The sequence below is a fragment of the Chenopodium quinoa genome, unplaced genomic scaffold (genome assembly GCF_001683475.1).
Source record: "Chenopodium quinoa cultivar QQ74 unplaced genomic scaffold, ASM168347v1, whole genome shotgun sequence".
NCBI classification, from domain to species: domain Eukaryota; kingdom Viridiplantae; phylum Streptophyta; class Magnoliopsida; order Caryophyllales; family Amaranthaceae; genus Chenopodium; species Chenopodium quinoa.
The window spans coordinates 2,219,107-2,242,345 of NW_018743175.1; the positions used below are offsets into that span (position 1 = coordinate 2,219,107).

General features: G+C 35.3%; 1 protein-coding gene across 3 annotated transcripts; it reads right to left on the minus strand.

Annotated features, from left to right (window-relative positions):
• Positions 1-30: 30 nt before the first annotated feature.
• On the minus strand, positions 31-23,239 carry LOC110732417. Of its 3 annotated transcripts, none has more exons than XM_021912358.1 (26): positions 22,704-23,234; positions 22,489-22,582; positions 20,722-21,130; positions 20,422-20,632; positions 19,902-20,213; positions 18,015-18,159; positions 17,715-17,852; positions 16,904-16,985; positions 15,171-15,472; positions 14,957-15,070; positions 12,964-13,226; positions 12,590-12,814; positions 12,334-12,486; positions 10,972-11,109; positions 9,416-9,658; positions 8,589-8,716; positions 8,321-8,438; positions 7,965-8,126; positions 7,707-7,854; positions 7,496-7,596; positions 6,833-6,994; positions 4,836-4,883; positions 3,304-3,407; positions 2,308-2,382; positions 693-849; positions 31-538 (listed from the first exon to the last, which is right to left on the minus strand). In XM_021912358.1, the coding sequence occupies exons 1-26, from the start codon at positions 22,857-22,859 to the stop codon at positions 374-376; spliced, it is 4,353 nt and encodes a 1,450-aa protein (XP_021768050.1). In that variant the 5' UTR covers positions 22,860-23,234; the 3' UTR covers positions 31-373. The 3 variants fall into 3 exon arrangements, 2 of the variants coding, with proteins under 2 accessions (XP_021768050.1, XP_021768051.1); XR_002513486.1 differs by having other exon boundaries at positions 402-538; positions 3,300-3,407; positions 22,704-23,237; XM_021912359.1 differs by lacking the exons at positions 31-538; positions 693-849; positions 2,308-2,382; ... (1 more) ...; positions 4,836-4,883; positions 6,833-6,994 and having other exon boundaries at positions 7,506-7,596; positions 7,703-7,854; positions 22,704-23,239.

A 23,239-nucleotide genomic window follows, 5' to 3' on the forward strand; every position in this document is an offset into this window, starting at 1 on the left:
AACCATCCGGTATCAGATAACTAGATAATGTGATAAGTCATAAAAAGAAGAAAAGGGGGAACAGGGATAACAAAAGAATGATTCAGTCTATACTATTTGATTGTCATAAGACTATTATCATTTGACCTGAATACTATCAATGTCGCATGACATTGGAGCAAATCTTAAGACCCTTTGTCTACTCTATGTTTATATCAAAAAGAAAGTAAAACTACCAAGGAGTGGCCTGGAGGGATATAACCTTGGTAAGACGTTCTTACAAAAAAATAACTATAATTGAAGCATTACAGAGAACACGAGTCATAAAATTTAACAGCATGAAGATTCATGCACGGATCTTGAATTAAATTTCATTAGACACAAAATGACTGATTTATCTAGATCTCTGCTGACGAGTATATTCCCAGATAGCTATGGCACCACTAACATGAACATTGAGAGACCTAACAACCCCTAACTGTGGGATTTCAATGCAAGTATCCAAAACATGGATTATATCAGCAGGTATACCCTCCTTTTCACGGCCAAGAACAAGGACCTGAAATGGATAAGAACAAGTACACATCATTTCAAAGCAACTAATGTCCGTCAAGTACACATTCTGATTAGTTGCATAAAAACCAAGAGCTGAAATCTTCACATTACTCTGGATAATATAAAGCAAATTCTTGACATATAAAACAGTAACTAACCGTTCGTTGGGGGAAGCTGTACTTGTCCAGGGGTATGCTATTTGCAGTTTGCTCCAATCCCAAAATTGCAAAACCCTCTCGCTTTTTTTTCTCCAGAAAGTTTTTGACACTATTCACTGGGACCTCTATGATGGGAACCCACTTCTCTGCCGTGACACTGGCAATGTAACATATATTAATCAAAACAATAATTAATTACATGCCATAAAGCTATCAATCATAACACGAGTACAGCTTTAAGGATAAAAAAAATAAAAATAAATAAATAGATAATTGAAGATATCTTATGCAAGATCTCTGAAACAAGTTTCAACCAAAAATAAAACAAATAAATCAATAAAAAAAACACTTATATATTAAAATTATTTCCAACGGTCACTCTCAAAATTGGGGAGCTTTTGTTCTAAGCCTTACTCCTTTCTCACGGAAGGGGTCGAATGCTCATCAATCCATGACATTTGCTCACAATTTGTTTCCCAAACAGAATTTAGTGGGTTTACTCACAGTTCCTCTCCCTAGGGCCCTGTAGCAAATCTTGCAAGGTGACGGGAAAACATGGCATATAAAATTTATCCAGACATTTACAAATATGTATTGTATATATGTTTTAACAGGGAAAATGTTATCAATCATGAAATATGAAGTTACAGGACAGACTATCAATGCACAAGAGCGCAATTCCAATTATATCACACAGCTGATATAGATGCTCCAAGGAAAGTGCCAGGAACATAAAACCAAAAGGGATACTAGGCACATAGCTCCAAAAAGAGAAGTGAGAGCTCCTTGTTTTGCAGATTGATCTCTCCATCCAATTCATCCACAATTCCACATATAGGCAGACATTCAGACATAGAACCTCCCATCCCTTACACATACCGATTTACCAAACTTATTGAAATATCTATACATAATCCAGCATTGTAGGCTCATAGCAAGGAAACCCCCAACATGACCCAAACATGGCTTTTTTCAATAGTTACCTACAATTCCCAAAAAAAAAAAAAAAAAAAAAAAAAAATAAATAAATAAAAAAAAGTGGCAGGTAGTTTCTCACCATTGGGGAATACAGAGTATAAAAGACACACATTAGGCTACAGGAATAAATTGGGTCTCTGAACTTGCAGCATATAAGTAGTACAGGGTTTCTCAAGAAGCTTTAGAAGTACCATACTCTAGAATACAAAAAGGATTAGCAAACTCATCCAGCTCCCCTCTCGCTTTTCTGTTGACATAGCTAACTCATTGTTAGCAAACCATGTTAAATATGTGTTTTTATTTATTTATTTTGTTAATCTTTACTCTTTTTTGCTAAAGCACCTATGAGAATTTCAGTTTGTAGTGATGATAAACTTAAGTCCTCTTTAAAAACCAAATAAGATATAGAAAGCAAGGGGAAATATTTCCACCGGAAATCAGGAGTTCAGGACCATGATTAACCAAAGAAATTTCCTGACCATGGAACATCCTATAACTGCTCTTCAGAAAAAAGGATTTACACAATGGCAAGAATCTCCACTATTTATTAATGTTCATAGATGATCTTCAATAAAATTTGTTTCATAAATCAACGATAACTTAAAGAAAGAAAAAATATCAAATAGATATAACATACCAAGAATGGAAAATTAAGGTAAACATGTATTGCAAAAGTTTCCAAGTACTGCCGAACTGCAGGCAAGTTGTTTCTCTGCAACAAATGTGACTATCATTAGCACTTCCAAGATCCAATAATCAGTTTTCCACTCCACTATCCCCGTCCCCCTCCTTAAAAAAAAAAAAAAGGGAGACAAAGATGAAAGGACAGACAGCAGTATATATAGATTATGCAGAAAGACCTACAAATGCATAATGTGAAAATAAAAATACTATATATACAGGAGCAAGCATATCAATCTTGGATACATGAATAATATATATACTTCTTTCTGATTTAAATCTTCAATCAGCAAGTAAAAATATGAAAATGAAAATAATAAATTCTAGTGGAAAATATTTTAGAGGTTAAGTTTTTGTATAGATGTAAAGTTCACTAGAAATTTGTGCAAGGCCAGCAAAAGGCAAAACCATTGTCAAACATACAGAAATATAATTTAGGTATTCCAGTTGGTCCAAGGGGTGGATGAAATGGCAGCAGGTGTCGATTTTTCTGTGCCAACACAATATATTCTGTGGGCATTCTAAGAAGGCGTGTGCTTTAGCTGACATTCTAGATTGCATTGGGCTTTTCAAAGCCAAGGAGATTATCTTTACACCTTGACTTGTCTGGCGCCTTATTCTCAGATAAGTTCATAGTGCAGATAAATTTATACAAATATAGTGCAGATAAGTCAAAATAAGTTAAAGAGAGCACAACCTAATCCTTCCCGAGGCCCTTATTCTCTCCAATTCACATAAAAAATACAAACCTACTTCAAAGCCTACTTCATATGATTACCAGAGTAGTCCTAAAAAAGCATTTAGGGTTCTTAGGTTGAGCTCTGCATCATATTCATACGGTCATACCATAGAACGAAAAAAAGTCAGCTGCTTCTTTCTCATTTATGGTAGACTGATTTCCAGAGTGCACATAATGTAGCATTTCATCTAACAAAGATAGTTACTTACGTACAAGGATATGGACAAGCTCTGTATTACTTGCAGAACAATATCCTGATCAATAAATCTTGATAGAATACATAGCATTTGCCAAGCCCGGACTTTTCGACGATGAGTCTGTTCAGCAAAAAAAGAGCCACATCAGCAAATGGAGGAAAGCAACATGGACTAAACTACTCTATGGTAATTGAGTTTAATGCAAGATGACTAGAGTTACAGTTGAGTGAAAAATAAAAAGATACTAAAAGCATAGCAAGTCATCAAGCATCACAATGTTCCTCAGTAAGAATAATCAAGCCTGCAGTTCCTGAGTTGGTGCAAAAGCAACCATGGAGCATGAGGACTGATGATAAAAATTTATTTCTAGGATTCATAAGTGGATTCTATGTAAGTTTTTAACACCATCTGATTACTCCCAAGTAGTTTTTAGGAATTGCCTTTTGACTAAGAGTGACTATCTCCTACTAAACCTCAATTACGAGATTAGGTTTTAACATGTGCAGATATTCCAGGATTAAATCTTTTTAAATTAAACATTGAGTTTGAAATTCAATATTTTTAATTCAGAAATTTCAATAAATATCTTTTATAATTTCGATTTTTATAAGAACTTTGTCTTTCAATTTATGAAAACAGTCATTTTAATATTAATATAGCAAGTTTAACAAAATTTTCATCTTCATGAGTTGATTTTAGGAACATGTGTTGATGTGATGGCTATTCTTTTAACTATCACCCACGATCTCTCTAACTGCTTACAGTCATGGGGTTCATGCCTAGAATTTATGTTGCATTACTCCCTCCGTTTTGGAATAATTGACACATTTTCCTCTTTAGGCCGTTACAAAATAATTGACACACACCATAAATGGAAAGCAACCACCATTATTAATTATATTTACCATACACACCATGGCCCACTAAATCCATTAACTTTACATCACATCAAACAATTTACTTCTACACTTTCGATTCATATGAATCAACTGAGGATAACATTTTAGATAATTTTAGATACTCTTTTGTTTCCACATACTAGAGTTTATGTTATTGAGCAGCAATCTTTAGGATTTAGGGCTATAAATAAGCAAGTTCTTTTGTATATGTAGAGGCCTTGAGTGAAGCCTAGAACAAACAGAGAAGACTTCAAGTAAAACCAGTGAGTACAACAGTTAAAGGGGGCTTCTTTGGGAACTAAGTTCTTAGAGGAACCCAGAGTGGCCCTAGTTAGCTATAGGATTGTAACATAGTTGTTTTTCTTAAGTGAAATGGTTTGAGTCAGGGTAATCTTCCTGTTGGCCTGTTGGGCCCAAGATTTTTCCTCATGTAATCTCTCTTGCACTTGTTTACTCATTACAAGTTCACCTGTAATCTTTAAAGTTCCACAATTCTTAGCAACAAGTTCCACACAAAAATGCACCCACCTTTTGCTGTGTTCCATCTAACTATCATTTTCATGTCCAAATTCTACCTCTGGAAGATTACTATTGACTGAATTTATTCATACATGTAATCCAATTTAACCTGAAGAGGTGTACTACTCACCGCACTATGCTTCTTATATAGCTCTTTTGCAAGATCCTTGTCATTAACCTACAAAAATGAATGACGATCAAATAAAAAAAGTTCATATAGAGGGCTATGTAGTGATTATGGGGAAAAAATAAATAAATAAATAATTTCTGCAACAATATAAATGACAGAGAGATCAAGAGGAGCATTCAAGGAAAGATCATTAATATCCCAAAAGGAAAGAAACGGCCATGAATAGCATATACAGCAAACAGCACACAGCAAAAATAAACATACCCCTTAATGGGAATCCCAAAAAAAGTGTCATATCTGACCCCAAATTAAAGTCAAGGAAAACTAGGATAAGAACGCTAAAATTCGTAAATTTAAATAAAAAGGCTCTTTGATGTGCAGATGATCTATATTACTTTAACCCTGGGAATCAAGACTTGAAGCTGGGATACACGAATAACAGAGTTGATGCACTGAGTTTGTAGGAATGCATATAAACCATTCCACAAAGACATTCTTTATGCTACTTAACAAAATATTGTCATTGCATTGCAAAATTACAATTCCTTCTATTTCAAGTGACGAGTTAATCTGGTTTCAAAAAAAAAAAAAAAAAAAAAAAAAAAAAAAAAAAAAAAAGTGAAGAGTTAATCTTTCTTGAATCAAACAAGGAAAATAGAAAGAAATCCTCACCCTGGGAGGCTATGCAAAGGACAATGAATCCATGTGATGTGGACCTAGGTGCAGTCAAAATGCATCTTTAAACTAAAGAGATCATTTAAGAATAATTATTTACAAGTAACAAGAAACATTTCAATACGAACAAACACATTTTAGAAGCATTGAATGAAAAGCTAGTGTAATCCATTTTCCTTGCAAATGAAGATCTGGTTAAGAATTTCTTCAAAAAAAAAAAAGATCTTGTGAAGAATTGTCCCGATTGCACGATAGGATGATCAAGCGTAAAACTGTATTAGAATTTTAATTGATTCAATTCCAATCATGAGAAGAGTGAGATAATCATAATAGGGTTTAAGGAAGACAAACCTTAAAGCAATAGTAGAGGGGCCATTTGGTTTCAGGCCTTTGTGGAAAGAAAAGAGAACCTTATTATTTCATTTATCTTGTAGATGCATTTACCCTAAATCTAATTCCCATCCTTACCACAAGGATTTAAATTCTCCAGTAAATGGTTGAGGTGAACCACCAAGAATTCTACCTATGAGATTAATAGCACCACTCACCAGCCTATTCACCTCAAAAGTCAAAACCACCATCATCAAAGCCCCTGATCATGGAAGGATAATATCTTATCTGATAACAATTCTATTTCAACCAAACAAAATAATTAGTTTCCCCTTCTTGATCCTTTAGACTTACTCACATATGAAATAATGAACCAAAAAGCCTTGAATCTTTTTCAGCATCAAAGACCCTGACCACAGAACGATAATATCTGATCTGATAACAATTCTAAAAATGAACTTTTCCTCCAAATTTGATTGATTCACAATTAGAATACTACTATAATGTGGCTGCTCTAATCTAGATTAAAGAAAGTATGACAACTTATCCACTATAATTCTCTGTATAAAACCTAAGGCTACATTGGAAAACTATCCTTTGAGCTGCTGATCAGATAGATCAAATTAGCAAAAGATAAAGATAACCATACTATAATATAAATGCAAATTACAACAAATATGATATTGGCTTCAATCCTCGAAAAGCTACATTGAAACCTCACATTCGAGGCATCCAAAACACAGGATAAGCATTAAATTTCTACATCTGAATGAAAGTTATAAGGGAAATGTAAATTTGAAAGTAGAACTTGTCATCCACAGATATGCTTGTAAAAATGGACGATATCAAATGAAATTTCCAATATCCAATGCTGTGGCCCAACATAATTTGCTAAACATCACAACAAATGACAAAAATAATATTGATATTACCTAGGATATACCTATATAAATAGATAAATATAATAATCAATACCGACAAAGAAACATTACCGTGGAGTCAAGAAGCTCCAACAAAAACATTTTTCCAGATTCTATGGCAGAACAGCTCTTATCAGTTTCTCTTCCAGACCCAGCCATCTTAGCTACCTCTGCCAGCTTGTAAAAGAGCACAGCAACAGAAACTCGAGCATAGAGCTCTGTATTAATATAAGCCTGGGCACAAAGTAATCATAAATAATACATTTACAGATGCCAATCATGCCATAATATGAGATTATTTAAGAAAAAAAAAAATTGCCCAGAATGATTCCGTCTCCCTCGATCAAATTTTTAATTCCGTTTGCAACTTTGCACTTTTTTTTAAACCAGCACTCCCCTATTATATAGGGAATAATATTTTTTTAATTACTTTTTGTAAATTCAGATAAGATCACATCAGGCCACACTAGATCAGATCAGAAAAAATAGATACAGATCAGATCAGAAAACTAAGTTCGAATAATATTACGTACTACCTTCGTTTCTTATTAGTTGCAACAAAGGACTTTGTTATGTCTCACAATTTATACCCCTTTGTTGCAACTAATAAAAATAGAGGTATTACATATGTTGACACAATATCAGATTTGATAAATTCAGATAAAATCACATCAGTAGAAAAAAAAGCTAGCTAAACATAGCCTAAGATACTGGGAATAAAAAAGGTTAACATACGTTTGTGATCTCACTATCTGGAACTTTTGCCAGCAATGACACTTCAGTTCTTGCATCACCATTCTCTGTTAGTTCCCCTTCAAAATCTTCATCAAAAGCAACTAGACAAAAAGAATATCTCCCATTAGAAACTTTCAAAGGTTTTTTTTTAATAACCATCATGAGGAAAAGGATCCATGCAAAAAGGTGAATACAATAGCACCCAACTCACTAGATCCATATAGAGTCAAAAGCTTTAGCTCTTTCACGTAATACTTTATGACCCCAGGGTTTAAGAGCCATAACCCAGTCAAGTGAAGAGCTGCAAGACGAATCGTACGAGGACTTTTTATGCCTTCTTCAAAAACCTTTTCGCATAACTGCAAGAAAGGTCAAATACATCATGAATACATGTCCTCTGTTTCAGTGCATACAACAGAAATAAAAATTTGAACTTTTACTGGCCAAGGTGAGAGATTCTAAAACATACCCACTTCAAAGGGCCAGGTCCTATATCAGTCACATGCATTTCCTCTAATCTGAAAACAGATGCATGCAGGACAGCGGAGAGAAGCGCTGCAATTGGTGCAACCCTTCGTTTATTACAGCTACTGTGCAGTATCCATGAAGACCTAACCAATTGCCATATCATCTGGAGACAAGACGACCAGGGTAGTATGTCATTTACTCTTGGGAATTGTGTTGAGATCATATCCCACAACCCAGGATACCCCAATCACATACACAAGACTGAAGACATGATACCTAACTAGTCCGACAAAAATATATACAAGCAACTGAAAGACTTAAAATTTGGCAAAAAGAAGACATAAATGACACCCATACCTGTGCATCAACCCCATTACAGCCAGAGACAAATGAACTACTCGAAGTTAATAGATCCAAAACCATTCTGACTGATCTCAGCATGGACAAAGCAGAATCTTCTCCAGCAGTCTCTAGGCTGCAAATTCATTTGAGTTGAAGTTGATAAGCCAAATCCCCAAAGATCACATCACTAATAAAAATGTTAGAAGAACAAAAGCTAGTAAGGATTTGCATCTCTGCCTCACTAATAATCTCTTTGTAAACAGCATGGGGATTAATTACTTACCTCTCAACAAGGTCAGCAAAGATAAAGCTGACAGCATCATTTGAGAAGAAAGTATTATCATGTCCAAACTGGACTCCATTTTGAAAAGCATGGTATGGAATAGATAATATAGCTTCTAGGCACATCCACTAAATCATTTGGGAAAAAGAAGGGGAAAAAAAAAAAACAGAGTTAATTCTGCAAAATATTATCTATCAGTCATCAAGAAATAAATCATAACTGATGCAAACAACACAGATTGGTAACAAATACTGATAAGAAAACCATTAAAAAAGCTGCATTAAAGTGAAAGAAGGCCCTTTGACTTTCCATGAGCCTGGAATGTCTAATGCATAAAGTGGCCCCCAATAATATTCTATCCAAAGCCTCAGCTACAAGGTAGGAATAAAAGAAAAGGGGTATACCAGCCTTACCAATCTAGACAAAAATATTTCTAGACACAATCTCCTTTACATAACATCAAAGAACCATCAATATGACAAGTACCTACTGTCTTTACTTGCTGAAGTTGCCTGAAGTACAACATTCATTTCCATGACCCTATGCAGAAAAAAATATACATATATATCCTACTCTAAACTAATTCAGTTTAGCTACTCTAGGAAAAAATACATAGTTGAACTTCCTTAAAACATTAATTAACATATGGTTAGGAATATTATCCTTTTAATTCAACAATGGTCACTTGACTTCTTGACAGCAAATACTGCAATTATCGCTATAACTTTTAGGTTTTCAAACATTATTCTCATGACAATACATTTACATACAGCAGTCACAGAAGTAAAGACTTGGAAAGTAAAGTACAGCGTACAAAAGGGGAATACCTTCCAGTTCATTAATATAGCCCTCCTTGTTCGGGCTAATTGCTGAATACCAAGTAAACCATTTATGTGATTGAGAAATGTCAGGACCAGGGAATCAAGAAGTGGCCTATTCTTTGCCACTGGATCTAAGGTGCTATTCTTGTCTTGAGTATTAAAGACAGTTGAAGAAGAATTCACTGGAGCAGAAGCTTTAAGGGCAAAACTCAGAGCTTCATATGCAGCCAAGTTAATCTCCGCACTAGTCTGCTTGAAGACATTAAAGGTAGTGAGCAGAATCAAAAGCAAAAAGAATATACGATGGAACATGCAACATTTATTAAAGGACGATTTCCGCTGAAAACCCCCAATTATACACCTTATTGAATAGATCCATCCTAATGTTTCTATAATGTCAAAGGGGTATGCTCAATTATTTCAAGTAAAATAAGCTATCCCACACAGAGTTGAGGAATTCAAGTATGCCCTTACATTGTTCATTACTTTAAACTAAACCAAAATGGCATTTGCCCATGAAAACACCCAGCTCCCCCCACAGCACAAGAACGAGGCCCCCCTTAACCACTAAGGCTTTGTTAAGTTAGGGTTTATAGAATTTACGACCATGCAGCTATTGCCTTATCTCCAGCTCCCTTTCCTCCACCTCAATAACTCCCAGTTTAGCGGTAGCATTGGTTTTCAGAGAAACAGAGAGCCTTGGCAGTAGCGATTTTCTCCACATTGTTTTCCTGCAAAGCTTCCGACATGCCCTGATTGCCGAAGACGTTCAAATGGTCTTCAGTCTAGTTCTCTCTCCCTATTGCTCTCTTCCTTCTCTATCTCCTATATTCATTTCAGAGCTCCAGAATAATATCTCTATCAATCCACATCTTCCATTTGTTATTCTCTATGTTGCTTGCAGCTTAATTTTCTACAAATATACAATCATGTTGACTATCAATCAGATTTAAATCTAATAAGTCAGTGGCTTGAGACTTTGTGAGGAATTGATCCCTCAATGGCCTCAAGCAGGGCCACTAGTCCACTAGCAGTTTCAATACCGGTCAGGTAGGCTAACTACCCCTACCACCAGTGTTTAAAATGGGACAGGGTGAGAACATGAGAGTGTGAAGGACAGAATGACGAGTTGAGAGTGAAAACATGGAACAGGATGGTGGAATGTGGAAGAAAGGAGAGAGAGAGAGAGTGAGTGAATGCAAAGGTGTATCCATCATATAGGACTCTGGTAATCCATCCAACTAAATATATCCACCTAGGAAATCTGTGACTCCACTTTAATGTAAAAGATTTCTAGATGGAAATCAGTGACTCCAGGAATAGTAAGTTAAGGGGCTGCTGTTTCAGATTTTGCTCACAAACGGGAAAACAGAACATGCATCATTGAGAAAGATTGTGAATGGGTTTATTGAACAACCTAAATGTTATAGAAACTTAGGAACGGCAGCTGGAGACACTTCCAATTTTGTTCAGTCACTCACCTACTCCAAGGAGCCCAACTTTTGGATATCACAATTGAATACAAAGTATTAATTAAAACACGTTCAGAATTTTTATCATACCTCACAATCACCAAAAGCTGAAGAAACCACCAAATGCAAGAAATTCCACAAGAACGTGAAAGCAAGATTTAGTCCAGCATCATCTTTGAAATGTGTGCACCATGATGAGACAGTTGCAACAGTTCTCACAGACACAATCTGTCAACACATCAGGAAAAGGAATCAGATGCTAAGCATTTACCAAATTACAAATCTTAAAGCTTAAAATGAGTAAAGCAATGGCAACAACAACTGAACTAGAAAGAACACAGTCACGATACACTTTTGAACAGAGAATAAATAGTCATACACTACTGCATCCATGACCAAATTACAGACAGGATTTGCAATAACCAAAGTAGCACCAAGTTGAGATTTTGATTCAAAAACCTTAAGAGCATACTATAAACAAACAGCCAACAAGATCCTACTCCTAAAAAAATATGGAGATTTACTTCATTTCTAATCGAAGGTCCAATATATAAACCCCGTGAGAACAATACTTAACAAATCTTGATGGCTTGACCTCATACAATAACAAAACAAAAAAGGTTATCAGATCAAAGAATCTGAAATTTTTTCCCCAAAAATAATATTTCTCAAACAATGGCGCTTAGTCTACTCAGTACTTCTTCGTACATCATCATCATCAAAACTCACTTTCTTTGACATAAGTAAGTCACATTAATACCGTCAAATTTAGATAGAGGCTGTAATCAGTAATGAGTCTACGGAAATATAGAATGGCTCCAAATGATGGAAAATACAATAGCAACCTTACGTCCTTACTTTATTTTAGGATACAAAGTCATAGTTTACTTTCCAAAAAAGCTCCCTATCTAGCTCTAACTTTCAGAAGACTGAAACTTAATTACATTTATCCTCTATAACAAAATGACCAAGACTAATCCCTTATCACTTTTTTTTTCTGAATATTACAACTACGCCTAGCCTCTATAACAAAATGAAATCCTTCGACTTTCATTTTCAGCACTTCAATCTTAAGCCCCCCACCCCCCAACATCCCCCCGCGCCCCTGCGGTGCAGAAAGAAACCTCAATTGTATTTATGAGACTTAGCAACTTCACAACAATTACATTTCCTTTCCTTTTTTTTTAGTATATTGCATTAATCAAAGGAGAAAAACTTCTGGTTGCAAGAAGATTATAAAATGTAGAGTGATCATAATACTATGTTTAAGGTAACCAGTAACGCAGACAGGCACACATAATCAAAGATACTTGCCAAATAACCGTCAAATTGCCAAAATCCAATCGATAAAAGGTTAATAATTCTACTAAACATACTATATTGTTCGCAGCATGGGCGGCAATAGCATACGAATTTATACAGTACAAGAAAACAGAAACAAAGAAAAAATACAGCTTGCAAGACAGCAGTTGTCATAGGAGAAGATAAACGCCTCCGACTAGGGCCTCCTAGCTTTCCAGTTACAGAACCAGGTAGTCTACCGTCCACCACAACATGAGACCAGAATATTGAACAAGACGATTCAGCAAATGAGATCAAGTCCTTCTGCAAACCAAACAGAGTCATCCAATATTAGTATTGAATTAAAGTAGAACTCAAAAGCTACCAACTCATTTAGTCAGAAAATAATAAATAAATCATCTATTACCAATATGACCAGGAAAACATCAGCAAACTTTTCAGCAATAAGACAATTCTTATCAGCAGTGCCATTCAACTCGACTTTAAGTTGTGTTTTAGTGCACTCATCAGAGCCTAGCTGCATAAATTCTAACTCATGAACCAGGCTCAAGAGCAATATGAGATACTTCACAGGTATTGTCTCCCCCAAGTTGCCTTGTTGACAGGAACTGACACCCTTTTCTTCAATAAACTGCCACGTTAAATTCACACATTTAGAAAATTGGAGGAAAAGTTATATCAAATTAGAGCAGATCACTATTATCAGCATACTCAAGCTTTAAAAAGAAAGAAATAAGGAAAAGGAAATATTAATAAACTGTACAAGAAAAAACTCAATACCCTAAAAAGAGGGTCTAACTGGTGTTCATCCTCCACATAAAGAAACAGAACTCTAGCCCATCTTTCTGCTTCAGTGAACCATGCAACCAAGTCTTCATCATCATAATGAAATTCGACATCAGAAATTTTTATATGAGAGGAAAATCTTCCCAAGAAGTCCCACAGACTTCGCACAATTTGCATTTTGTCACTAGCGCAATTTGTAGCATTATTCAGCTTGTGATTCCCTATAAACCATTTCTGCACTTTGAACCTTAAAGAACCTTCAAGAAGCAACAATCGAGAATAAAATGATAGTGAGAAAAATATTATCTAACCCATACAATGAATGTTAAAGGATGCATGAAATTGCATTCTCACCCTTGCTAACTGAATTTTGTAAGGGATGACACACAAGCTACATAGCCATATTACAAACAAAGGTATATAAACAATATGACCACTAAGTACAAGGGATATACAAGAAATTAATTGTCGAATAACCTTTAAAAAAAAGTTGTATATAGAGCATAGCTATGAGACCAGTCACAATCAGAATAGCAAAACAAATCACAATCACCATCAATAACTAATGTTGGTAGAGGCTAAATCCATTCCAATGCTGATGTGCAGAGGCAAACACGAGTAACTTCTTTCTCAACAAGGGTCAATCAATCAATCAATCAAAGCCTTAATCCCATAAGTGGGGTCGGCTACATGAACCAAACTTGATTATTCCGTATAGTCATCCACAAAAATCTTCCTCCTCCATCCCTTACGATCCAATGCCTCATCCTCATGCAAATCCATATACTTCATATACTTCCTAACTCCTTCATATACTGATATTTTCTTAACAAGGGTCGAGTCCGAAAAATTTAGTCCAAGACAATTTCAAGCAAAAAAAAGTTCATATCAGCACTCAGCAATACATCTAGGCTAGAGGTTGGGATGACAAAATTTTAGATGAGAAATGCAAATAACATGCCAAGTTTTACCATAGTATATGTTATACACTTGGCTAGTAACTTCAACTATATTCTACTCATGAACAAGTCATTTTAATAACTCCCTCTGTTCAAGAAAGATTATCCCATTTGCTTTTTCACGGTTTTCAATGCATAGCTTTGAGCAAGTTCAGATTCTTTAATCAAGATTTTCCAAATGGGACAACCTACACATGGAGTATCCCAAATAGGACAATATGTAGTACCTAGCAAGCATAGTTTAAAGACCTACAAAACATTTTTAAAAAATTGATATATACAATGTTGGTTGTGTCTCTAGTTTGAGGAACCTTCTGCAGTATGGTATCTAATGTTAAACAATATTCAGTTAACAAAGCCAACTTGTATGTCTTTACAAAATCTCTAAAAGCTTTCTGCACCTTCACCAAACCAAAGGGTCGACATTTACCCAAAGTCTCTTGAGCTAAATTGCACGTCTTTACAGAGTCTTTTTAGCTAAATACTACCTACGTTCCCTTATAATGGTTACATTTAAGCATTTTACAAATCACCACCAAGAAGAAATGATTAGAGAGTAAGCGAAAGACATCGGAAAAGTGGAATGTTTTAAGATATGAACAATAAAAAATATAGGTTGAGTAGGGTGTTGTGAGAAAAGAAGAATAAATAAATAAATAAAATAAAAATAAAAAGGTTGAGTGAAATGTTGTGAGAAAAAGAAGAATGAAATATTAGGCTGTGTGGATTGTCGTATAGAAAAAACAAAGTAGATTTGTATAAAGCTTATATATATAGTGAAATATTGTACGTAAAGAGGGAGAAAGTAGAGTGTGAATGAATACAACAAGGTGGGCATATACCCTAAAAAGGAATAAAGTGAAGTGTAATCATTAATTTGAAACATCCCTTTTTAAAAAGTGTAACCAAGAAACGAGGGAGTAAGATACAAAATCAGAAGAACAAATCATAGACCAAAACAAGAAGAAAAAGGAAGAAAACGGTTGAAACTTCAACTCATAAAAAGCATATCAGAAGTAGTTTCTTACCCCCAGTATCAGTAAATTCACGTGGTAAAGCTGCTATGAAGTGCAAAATTGTCTCAAGGGAAAGCTCTTCAGGACAAACAACTGAAACAGCAGCTTCTAGTACTCTCTCGCAAACTGGAACAAAAACTTCTAGGTCAAAGGCAATAACAGCAGAAAAGAATTAACTGCATCATAGAATAATATATTGATAAGTCAGCAACGAAAAATTGCATACCTCTGAGACGGTAATTAGGATTGAAGTGCTGTTTGCAATTTTCAACAAGAAACCTCAGACTGTCAATAAAGTCAGCTTTATCGGCCCAATGTTGAGTTCTTGAAGACTCCATGCCATTTAAAGTAGGCAAGGCATTTATGCATTGTCTGGCAGCACCAGTACCCACATGCCCCTCGGCTGAGAAATTTTTTGAAGATTTGCTTGCAGAAAAGATGCATTCTGATAGGCTCATTAAACCAGCTCGGCCAAGAGACTGCTGTCTTGCTACAGATGCTAACTTGCGTAAAAATAAAATGTGTTCCCTATAAAACATTTAAAGGAGTCTTATAATATCTATAAAGCACCAAAACTTATACCAATACATTATCTTGCTAAAGTATCAAGACGGTCTATGAGTTGATCATTTTACCTTAAATTTGAGAAACATCACACTATGACACTCCATAAATAAAACAATACGCACTCCCATATACTCATGTGCACTGGAACATGAACATGACATGCTTTCAAGACCAACTAAAACATTTTACACTAAATTTAAATAGAAAGAACAAGTTACAGTGAGGAAAAACAGCACAAGGCCACAAAGATTACGGCAACAGAAAAAAGGATCTCTATTCAAGTGTTACATCAGATATGGGCAAGCTGATGAGGCTATCCCACTAGCTATTTACGATGCAAAACAAGGTGAGAAGCAGTCTCATCATTAGCAGATCACAAAATGTATATGTGAGATAAATGTCTATTGTTTAGCGGTAGCCTCTGATCATGCACTCTTTAGTATTGAGCTTTTCGAAAAAGGTAAGCTAAAAGAATAGCCAGTCATAAGAACCAATCTTGAGTTAGAAGTTCCATGAAAGAATCACTGCCAAACCGCCCAAAGCTAAAGAAAAAGGTGCTGATAGACCGAGGACAATAAACATAACATGGAAAAAAGGATGGATATGAGCATTTCTCTACTCTACTTGGAAATTGGCATTCTTCCCGAAAGCAATAAATTTCATTAAAAAACACGACCAAAGGAAAAAGTGTGAGCAAACTAGTGTTGTAAACTTCCACTGGCTTGTGTAAAATCCATGACTCCACGATTCCTGTATAATGTGCCTCATCCCGTTCTATAAAGATCGTATCTGCTACTTTACCACTCTATGCCAAATAGATCCATGTTTTTGTGGAGATTGCAAAAGCTAGGTTAATTATGAAAATGTTCTCAATACTGATTTACAGAAACACAGACATCTATCTTCAAAAGGTTACAGACCCAATTCTCGCACACTAGATAATCTACTCACCGACCAAAGGAGGTCTCATGACTTTTGACCTCTTAGCAATAGATATTGGAATCTTAAAGGACAAAGGATTACTGGAAAGATAATGATTGAACTAACATCCCTTCAAATTAAAAATTACAAGACCTCTTCCATTCATCCAAACTCTAGGAAAACTTTTCTACACTTTGGTGTCCTGATAAGACATCCTTAAATTATTCCCTAAACATCGTAGATGGACTGTATCAAATCAACAGCCTGCTAAAGAAGATAATACAAAACAATGGGATCAACATTTACCCTAGAAACACAAGATTTAAACAAATTAATTTTATGCCTGAAGCATCTCTTATATGATATCCCCAAAACATATCATCTTACGGCAGAATACCAATAAAGAAAGCATGGAAACAGAGGTGCACAGCTTATTGCTAACCAAAAATAATAACAGATACTAACACGTACCTCCCATGTAAGAATTTACAGTATTGGTACAAGAACTTAGAGGCACCTTCAATCGTTTTGGAAGAGTGGAAACCTTTCAGACCTATGCAAAGTATATAAATCATTTATAAAGAAGATTAACATTTCTAGACAATTCTTGCAACAGTTGAACCAACAATTCTGCCATGTATTCGGTATAGAAGCAACAAGAAATAAAAGCTTGGCAATGTTGATTTTTTTAAATATTCGGGAAAGGTAGGCTGCACCGCCACTTTCAGGCAAATATAACAAAAGAAGGCATCACGTAATGTCAATAATTTCAAAATTGTTGATAAAGTAGAAGTCCGTTATTCTGTGACCTAATATTTCTATTTTGAACAACCTATAACTATATAGGAAGTATATTTTATGAGAGGACAGCTATTGACAGTTATGGATGCATATGTCATATGATTATAGCATGCCCAGACCTTTACAGTATCTTATATTTGTAAAAAGAGAATTTATTTGAGGTAAAACCTGAAAATCCTACTTTTAGCCTTTTAGGGACATGGATCAACCAACAAGAGAATATACTTCTTAATTACAGCTCGAAGGCTGACTACCAATATTTGAAAGTGGTAAGAGAAATCAATATACAAGCAGTAAACTTTTTAAGATGGTAAGAAGGGTGAACTCGGAAGAAAGAATTGACTCTCAAGGGCGGCCTACATCATAAAGATCAATTTTCAGTCACCAAAGTAGAATAAAGGAACACAAAAGCTTCAAATATATTGCAGATTTAATACTACAGGTATGACTGGATAAGGCAGAATAATTGAAATATACAAACCAAAATCTTTGTGGTGAACTGGATCATTCAGCCCATGCATAAAGGCACCAATTATAAATTTCTCTGGAAACAAAGCTCTGCAGTTGTCCTGATTCTTCCATTCAATATCCAAAAAAGACTTCATAATCATGCACCTAACTAAAGCACAAAAAAAGAAATTAATAATAATAAAAATAAAAAAAAGGCCATCAATTATAGAGGGAAGATGAACTATATGAAAAGGGCAAGAATCTCAGGCAGGATACACTTCAAAGTGCAATATATTTAACTGCAGATTGAAGTAAGATAATACATCATTACCATGTGGATTATCATGAAAAAGTCCCCGTTCCCATAAAATAGCTAGCCAGCCAAAGTTGCCACCAAGCATATTAATTTGCTGATTGGATGCTTCAGGATCCATAACACTTTCATGGTAAACACAAGATTGGAGTAGCAGCATAATCTGTAAAAGTGTAAAATTGATTCTGTAACAGTTATCCATCTTCAAATGTTAAAAAAATGAATATCATATGAACACCAAGGGGTATCCCTCATGCAGGAAAAGAAGGAAGAAACTAAACCACTACACCCTAAAACTCAATAATCAGCCAAATACAAAAGACGAGATATAGACAAAGTCAGCCATGCCCTCAAGTAATATAATCCTGCAGGTATCATTTATGATTAAGATAAGCAATGCTTAATGCAGGAAAATTATTGCAAAAGGAATTTCAAATTATACTTAGGACATTAAACTTTTGGAGTTGCATGCCCTAAGCCGAAACTCATCGGAATTTTTTTACCGTAGAAACAATATTAGCTGAAGTGGTGACTGGTGGACATGACAATAAAGCATAAAGGCAGAAAGGGTGCTTCTTATCAATAATAGTCTACCCTCTTTTGGCAAAAGATTTGATTTTTAAGATGAAAAACATTCTTCTGAAATTTATCAAAGGTAAATCCACAAACAAATATGCACTTGAAAGGACCAACAAGAGGAAGACCCAAATAAGTTGAAGAAAGAAGCTTCACCAATCAGCCAAAGAAATTAGTTTAAGATTTATAATTTGATGCCTCAACAACTTGAATCAGACCATGGTTCTGAAGGTTGACCCTCAAAATACTGTTCCTTAAACCAGTGGAAGACATTCCAAATAACCCAAGTTTTTCTCACTATGTTAGTAAGTGAAGAGGTGGGAGATGATATTGTTTATGACACCCAAAAAGCCTAACTGAGTGGCGTTGGCCAAAGATAGCTTTAGCACAATCTTCAAGAACATGAATGAGTTATAGAACTGCAAAAGTGAGCCACTTCTTTCATTTGCAATGGTAAACCCCGAGTTGATATCAAAAAAAAAAAAAAAAAAAAAAAAAATCCCAAGAAACATGAGGCAAGTTGGAAATGACTCACTAATTTACTAAATACTTGACTTAACCCATCCAAGAGTGTTTGAACTGTTTTCATTGGCACTCTCTATCAATCTAATACAACAACAACAAAGCCTTAGTCCCAAAATGCACTCTCTATCAATCTAATGTGCCTTACTATTTTTTAATTGAAAACCTTTCTCATGAAAATATGAGAAAAGCCGTCCATTATTTCTCTCTTTACAATGTACCAAGAATACCAATAGTTACAGTGTTGGATAAAGTCAATGATATAGCCATGAAAGCCCGGAGATTTGACCTTTCCCAACTCGAAATAGATTTATTTGATTCCATTGCATCCTCCACAATAATAGAGTGATAAAAGAGTTAATAAGCCATTCAAAAAGGTCAGATTTCTATTTGATTTCAGTGTTAAGTTTAAAGTTTTGAGGCTAAATTAATCACATTGATATCTTTGTACACTTGATTATTAGGTAAAAAAAAATATATATATATAGGGAAGGGTAAAGTTGCTTTCCTACAATACATGGCTGATTAGACCACAAAATGAGCTGAAAGGTTTATCTTCTTTCTTACATATGTTCATGCACATTTCCAATTCCAACAATAATCCTACCAGACATATATGACCTCCAAAGCTCAAAAAGAGGGTAAATGTTTCATAGTATTCAAGGCCAAGAACTGCTAATGAAATCTTCAGGTTTGGTTTACCAAGAAGCTTGACAGGTATTAGTCAACATGGATACATGCTTACACTATACAGCATGCTCTATCCAACTATTTAGGGGGGAGGGAGAGGGTACATTGTATATGAACCTGATGATTCCATGCAGCCTCAACCAAGTGAGTGCCATATTCATCAAGCATCTCATAAAGAAGTACGAATGCCTCCCACTTCTGCTTTTCACTCAAATATACATCAGCTGAGAGGCATATTTGCCCAACACCTAATGATTTGGCTTCCTCTTCGGCCCAGACATCCCTTTTTGTCATACCATGAGGAACTGGACCTCTTTGGCGTGACTTTTTCTCTGTAACAACTGGGTTAAGCTGCCCTCCATCATTTATAAGCATTACTCTCTTCAGTATGTATAAAGATTGCTTCCTTATCAAGCCTTCGTTTTCAACCTGGACACCCCACATCAAATATATAAAATATCAATCAATAAAGAAACAAAATTATGCAGTATGATTGTATGAAATAGTCAATATTTTATTAAGATAAATAATAGTCCACTACTTCCATTCAAAAAATAAAACTAAGTCCACTAATTTAGTGGGCATCATATATTTTAGTATATACTAATGAATCAATTAGGAAAAGAGGACACAGTACCAAGCCTCTTTTAATTTCATTCCAAAATTCCTTTTCAGCTCTTACGTCAAATTCTTCAGCTCTATGATCATCCATTTCCACTTGAGACCGATCAACAGAAGAAAAATAAGACAAATACAGAGAGATTATACCATATGCATCTCTCCTTTCTGCAAGTCCCATGGCAAAAAGAACTCGGGAACACTTCCATAGATTCATGAAGAAATGTTGCCTAGAACACCAAAAAAGATACTTCTTACAAACTAAAATAATTACTTGAACTTAGAGATATAAAAAAGTATGCATTCTATAATACTGCACCTGGATATACAGCAGCTTTCACCTTGAATACAAACTTCATATGAGCACTTCAAAGAAAATGCTTTAAAAATGGATGGGAGCAGAAGACTAGTGGTGCAAGACCTATGATCAAGACTCTGTGAAAGCATTTGGATAGTCAAATTGCATAGATCCCATAACAGATTACCACAAAACGTTTCTGATTGGATGTTCCCTGATATGGAGGAGCCTTTCACAGCCTGGTAATTCTCTGCTGCAGCATCCAGTAGGCGGCTCAAAATGTAGCATGACAGAGTCAATGGAAGAACTGGAGCATTATCACATATGCTAACCGATTTCTGCAAGTCTCTTGAGCTCTGAAAGATGGAACACCTACTCCATACAATGACAGATTTATCTTCGTTTTGACACATGTCCAAGGAAAACCCAACTGATCGCAGGAGAATTGGAGCCAGTGAGGCCTCAATTAGTTCCCAGTTATTGGTTTCACTTACAACTTCAAGCACAGAGTCTACAATCGAAAACCAAATAGAAAAATACAGCCGACCCCACCTTTGGGATTAAGGATTTGATTATTGTTGTTGTTGTATCGATTGTTGTATATAAGGGTTGTACTAACAACAAAAGCCTTAATCCAATCAAATGGGGCGTGTTGCATGAGCCATGATTGTGTCTCTAGTGCTCATCAACAAAGATCCTCTTCCTCCTTTCCCTTCAATCAAGTGCTATATGCTCTTGTAAACCCAATTTTCTCAAATCATTCTCAACTCCTTCCACTTAAGTCATCTTTGGCCTCCCTTGACATCTTCTAAAATCCCCTAGATGACACAGGCTCTCCTAAGAATATGATAAAAATTGATTTTATATTCTATTATATGGCATTATGTAGAAGAGATGTCATTTGCTTTAAAGTATTTGAACTTTTCTGCAAAGATATTTCTTGGATCATGACTATAGTCACTTCTAAAATGTGTTCTATTTCTTTGAATGATCATAACATGGATTTTTCTTGGCGAGGATAGGGTTGGGGGAAGGCATGAGACAAGGGAACCTTCCGCCTTCTCTTCCCCTTGTTACTTGTGGTCTATTTGTTGGAACATAAAATTGGCAATAAACCTGAGTTCTCTTTTCATCGAGGCTTTAAACATAAAACTAGACTGTTGTAGACCTTGTAGTTAAAGATGACGAAAACTCATTGTTCACCTTTCAGAATGCATACCTCCCCTATCCCCGGCAATATAACGACAAAGCTACCACCTCTTCCGAATTATCACAAACTTATGACCTTATGTTAAAGATTTTAGCAAACAATATTTAAACAATGCAGTTTGGAATGAGCAACATATTAATCATGACCCTTATCCTTAATGCTTAGCAGATAATACACAACATAGGCAAGACACATACAGTACAGAAAATTCTAAGTAAACTACATCCTACACTTTGAAATGTATACCGCCTACAAAGATTTTCTTCAGACTGGAAAAAGTTCCACAACAAGATACGCCCCTTATAATTACTACAATTTAATTATAGCCACATTGGTAGCTAAAGGGGACATTATTCTAGTAAACTCGAATACGTGCTAAAATACATCTATACTTCTCAATAGCATCACAAAAGTGACCATACTTAAAGCATCCCAAAATCAAAGCCAGACGATTGAAATGTGACCATACTTAAGCGAAAATCAAATTCTCAAAATGTGACCATACTTAAGCGAAAGCACTACCGAAACAAACTAAAAAAAAATTGGGTATTTCCCAGTACAAAAAATTCAGTACTTACCAATTTTCTTCATAAGATGAGAGAGCCCACACAAGTAGGATACAATAAATGCACATTCCTCATAATCTAACTTCTTATTATCCTCAATAATCACCTAATCACAACAAATACACACAAAAATGGGCAAAACCCAGTGAATTACAGCTAACCGAAACAAAAATTGAAAATCACAATACCAAAAACTGAAAATTGCAAAATGAACAAGAAAATCAAACCTTAATGAGATTGGAAAAATCTGGAAGAAGCGAATCAAAGAGGGATGAATGCGATACACCAGTAGAAGTTGAAATACAGTCTAACATTGCTGGAACTGCTGCCGGAGGAACAGTGCGGAAACTCTGCGACAACGAAGAAGTGAGCAAATCCGCCATTTTTGAGGAGAGAGAAAGATAAATCACCGAATTCAGAGTTCAATCGCTGAAATTAGCGTGAACAATCGCACAGTGTAACAATTAATTTGCTGTAAGTGGTATCTAGGGTTCTACAAAAACCCCTGCTAAACCCCAGCTCAAAGGCGCGCCTATGCCTTTTATCTCAACTTTCGGCCTTTCCCTCTCTTTTCTTTACTCTCTCCAGTCTCTCTTGGTGATTTTTTTTTTATTTTTATTTTTTTTTTTGGAAATTCTCATTTTGGAAGCGATTTTTCTGAATAATGCTAAAATGCAAACTAATTCCTTATAACACTCGGTTTATAAACTATTTATGCAACACAATCGCTCGGTTCCAACTTCCAAGGTTTGGTATTTGCCAA

What these genes read in the sequence shown, in the direction of transcription:
- LOC110732417 (XM_021912358.1), bottom strand. Translation starts at nt 22,859, where the DNA reads ATGGCGGATTTGCTCACTTCTTCGTTGTCGCAGAGTTTCCGCACTGTT. An exon ending in GAAAGCTGCTGTATATCCAG is followed by an intron (nt 20,633 to 20,721) that starts GTGCAGTATTAT and finishes TTGGTGTTCTAG; the next exon opens with GCAACATTTCTTCATGAATC. An exon ending in TTTTCATGATAATCCACATG is followed by an intron (nt 17,853 to 18,014) that starts GTAATGATGTAT and finishes TTTGTGCTTTAG; the next exon opens with TTAGGTGCATGATTATGAAG.